The 3,497-nt window shown below is 47.6% G+C and overlaps 1 protein-coding gene across 1 annotated transcript; it reads right to left on the reverse strand.

The window, feature by feature from the left end:
* Positions 1-952: 952 nt before the first annotated feature.
* On the reverse strand, positions 953-2,829 carry LOC100274507 (uncharacterized). The gene is made up of 3 exons (NM_001353620.1): positions 2,416-2,829; positions 1,888-2,311; positions 953-1,391 (listed from the first exon to the last, which is right to left on the reverse strand). The coding sequence occupies exons 1-3, from the start codon at positions 2,748-2,750 to the stop codon at positions 1,161-1,163; spliced, it is 990 nt and encodes a 329-aa protein (NP_001340549.1). The 5' UTR covers positions 2,751-2,829; the 3' UTR covers positions 953-1,160.
* Between the last annotated feature and the right edge of the window lie 668 nt (positions 2,830-3,497).

Genomic DNA, 3,497 nt, shown 5'->3' on the forward strand with positions numbered 1-3,497 from the left:
TGGGTCAAAGAGATATGGTGGTATACGTGTGTGTGGTGTACGGCATACGAAAAAATATGTAAATGAGTGCGTGTGGTGTACGGCACATGAAAAAATATGTAAATGAGTGAATAATTTATTTTCATGGGTCGTCAAAATTATTATTAATATAGTTGACGAAATGAACAATATAGTTAATTAATTCTATTAGCACTATATAGAAAACCGAATTTAAAGGATATTGCTGAAGATGAAGAAGATATAGAGAATAAAATCTTTTAAAATGTTTAAAAAATAGAGAATATTTTATTTTAGGACTAGTTTGATAAACTTATTTTCCTATCGGATTTTCAATTTTTCTAAAGGAAAATGAACTATTTTTCTTTGGGAAAATGAAAAACCCTTACGGGACGTTTGTATCCCTTCATTTTAGAGAAATTTGAATTCACTCAATAATGCAACTTATTTAATTTGGAATTTGGTATTACACCATTTTTCCAAAGTTCAGATATAAGTCTATCTCAAATTTATGAGGTGAAGATTGGGAAATGATTTTATACATTAGTAGAATTTGTTTCTACTCTGTAACTTACATGACACTATTTGTCTCACTCCTCTATAGTACAAAAGCAGCACATAAATATCTCCGATATATTGCTAATAATAGTATATAAATATATTTTGTATAACACCGAATTAGCTTAATTGATATATTCCTAAATTACTATTGTTAGAATGGAATTCAATTCCAATGATCTAAACGGAGCGTTAGTAAAATGGAATTCTCAAACTAAACCTTAGAAAATGAAATTTAGTAAATGTTGCTGAAACAGTCTTAGGCCTTGTTCGTTTACATCGGATTGTACCCGGAATCGTTCCGACTAATCAAAGTTTATATAAATTAGAGAAGCAATCCGGCTCGGAATCGTTCCGACCCACCAATCCGATACAAACGAACAAGGCCTTATACAGTAATGAAACCACTCATAAACGAGCGCTATCCATTCCCCTCCGTTCCGTTAATGGATTGCAGCATTAACTGTTGATGTTACCGTCCCGGCAACGAAACCAAACAGCACTAGATGTCACCGTTTCCAACAGCCTTATTCAAATGGTCTACGAAATACACTTTTGTATGCAGCAACACTGATGCAGTGTATGTGTGGCGGGTCATTTTCCCCCTATTCCTCTAAAATATTAAGTTCCGCTGGATCAACAGCCGTGAACTCACCCTCTTGCGAGAACAAGCTACTAGTCTGGACAACCTTCCTCTGCGGGATCTGGCTGATCTTGAGCCGCTCCTCGTCGGTCAGCTCCCAGTCGAATATCCCAAGGTTCTGCCTCAGCCTCTCCTTGCTGTAACTCTTGACGATGCATGTCACTCCCTGCTCATGTATCCATCGCAACGCCACCTGAGCAAAGGAAGACATGCCACCATTGAAACAGGTGGGTGGCAGGGTGGGTTAGTGCTGAAACAGGGTTGTCTTGTGTTGACACTAAAATAAGTTCCAAATAAGGTTGTTTGGTTTAGGATCAATAGTTAAGACAAGACTATCTAAATGTTGTTCCAATTATCCCTTAAAATTGTAGGGATAATGGAGGACGTCAGGGACGTCTTGTCGTGTCCCACAACCAGAAACAGGTGGGTGGCAGGGTGGGTTAGTGCTGAAACAGGGTTGTCTTGTTGACGCTAAACTCGAATGAAGTCATCGAAAGTTCAGAAGAAGAGATTAAATATACAAAATAATAGTAATAATAATAAATAATGCCCCCACGTGCCATATCCTTCTAGAAACAACCTTGAAACTACTTTTTTGACATAGCGGCACGGCACCAAGAGATCGAGACCAACGCAAACACAAACACATGATCAACCAAACCTCATCGGCCGGGCAAACAGCAGCATACCTGCGCGACGGTTTTCCCCCTCGCCTTGGCTATCGCGGCGAGCACCTCGGAGTCCAGCACGGCGCTGCCCTGCCCGTCCCAGTTCTGCCCTCCCAGCGGCGAGTAGGCCGCGACGTGGATGCCCCTGTCGGCGCAGTACGCCCTGAGCGTCCGCTGCTGCCACGCCGGGTTCAGCTCCACCTGGTTCACCGCGGGCGGGACCGTGGCGACGGCCAGGACCCCGTCGAGGTGCCTGGTGGTGAAGTTGCTCACGCCGATCGCCTTGGCGAGGCCCAGCCGCTGGCACTCCTCCATGGCGCGCCACACGCCCGCGAGGTCCAGCGGCACGGCGTTCTCCTTCCTGGTCGGGAGCTCGGGCGGCCCCGGTTTCAGGCACACCGGCCAGTGGATCAGGTACAGATCCACGTACTCCATCTGCAGGTTCCTGCTCCCACGGCACGAGCCGCACGAGACAAGGATCGATCGTTTTGTATTTCAGAAAGCTCCATTTACAACTGCAGCGGCGATAGGGACGGACTAGCGGCTTACTTGAGTGTTTCCCGGAGGGACGGCAGCACGAGGTCCGGGTGGTTCTGCGAGCACCACAGCTTGGACGTCACGAACAGATCCTCCCGGGACCGCAGGGTCCCGCGCCGGAGCGCCTCGGCCACGGCGTCGCCCAGCGGCTTCTCGGTGCCGTACATGGAGGCCGTGTCGAAGTGGCGGAACCCCACCTCGATGGCGGAGAGCACGCCGTCCTTGACGGCCTCGTGCACCAGAGGGAACGACGCCGTGCCCATGCCGACCATCGGCATCGCCGTCCTCGCGTTGCCCGACCGCAGGGCCACCTCGGGCACCACCGCCGTCGTCCCCGCGGATGCCATGTTGGTAGGGTCAGATGTGGTGCGCTGCCGCTGCAGTACAACGTCTAGACTAGATGCGAGAGACAGAGAGGGGGTGCGGCGACTGCTTGAGCGGTGATGAGCCCGTGCCGGTCGATTTATGCACTAGTCTATTGCAAACGGCCAAACGTGGTGGTGGACTCTGGACTGGTGGACAGGCGATGTGGACTCGATCGCAGTATTAGAGTTTTTGGCGTCACGAGTTAGGCTATCTGTAGCGGACTAGCTATTACCTCTAAATTTCTTCTCCTATATCATTTTTTGCGTCACTTCATCAACATTACGTTCTCTACTTTTTAATCTCCCTCAGTGGTTCCTCTATTTTCTTCTTCTATACCACATTACAACCATAAAATATCAATTTTTCTTCTACTAACAATTACTAGCGGGTCCACGGCTACGGTAACAAACAGTGCTAGAATGGATGAGTAATGCCACGCCAGGAACATGGGAGAGAGAAGCGGTCCACTGCCTGGGGGCCTTGTAGGGAGCAACGATGCGCGTGCGGGGAGGTACTGTAGCCGGCATGCAAGGGGAGGGGAGCTCATGCGGCATGCGATACGGGTAGTCTTACACTTCCACTTGGTGAGAACTTTCGTTTTCTTCACTTGCCTAGAATTTTTTTTAAAGAAAAGGCAAAAGCTTTGTCGCAAATTTTAGAGGGCGTTTCTCAGATTTCACACAACTTTGTTCAGCTCCCAGCGAAAATCATTCCCACAAAATTAAATG

The sequence above is a fragment of the Zea mays genome, chromosome 2, assembly GCF_902167145.1.
Source record: "Zea mays cultivar B73 chromosome 2, Zm-B73-REFERENCE-NAM-5.0, whole genome shotgun sequence".
In the NCBI taxonomy this organism is placed as follows: Eukaryota; Viridiplantae; Streptophyta; class Magnoliopsida; order Poales; family Poaceae; genus Zea; species Zea mays.

Excerpts from the sequence above, each read along its gene's own strand:
- LOC100274507 (NM_001353620.1), bottom strand. The coding sequence starts at position 2,750 with ATGGCATCCGCGGGGACGACGGCGGTGGTGCCCGAGGTGGCCCTGCGG. Across the intron at positions 2,312-2,415 it reads TCCCTCCGGGAAACACTCAA|GAACCTGCAGATGGAGTACG; the intron begins GTAAGCCGCTAG and ends CCGTGGGAGCAG. Across the intron at positions 1,392-1,887 it reads GGGGGAAAACCGTCGCGCAG|GTGGCGTTGCGATGGATACA; the intron begins GTATGCTGCTGT and ends TCCTTTGCTCAG.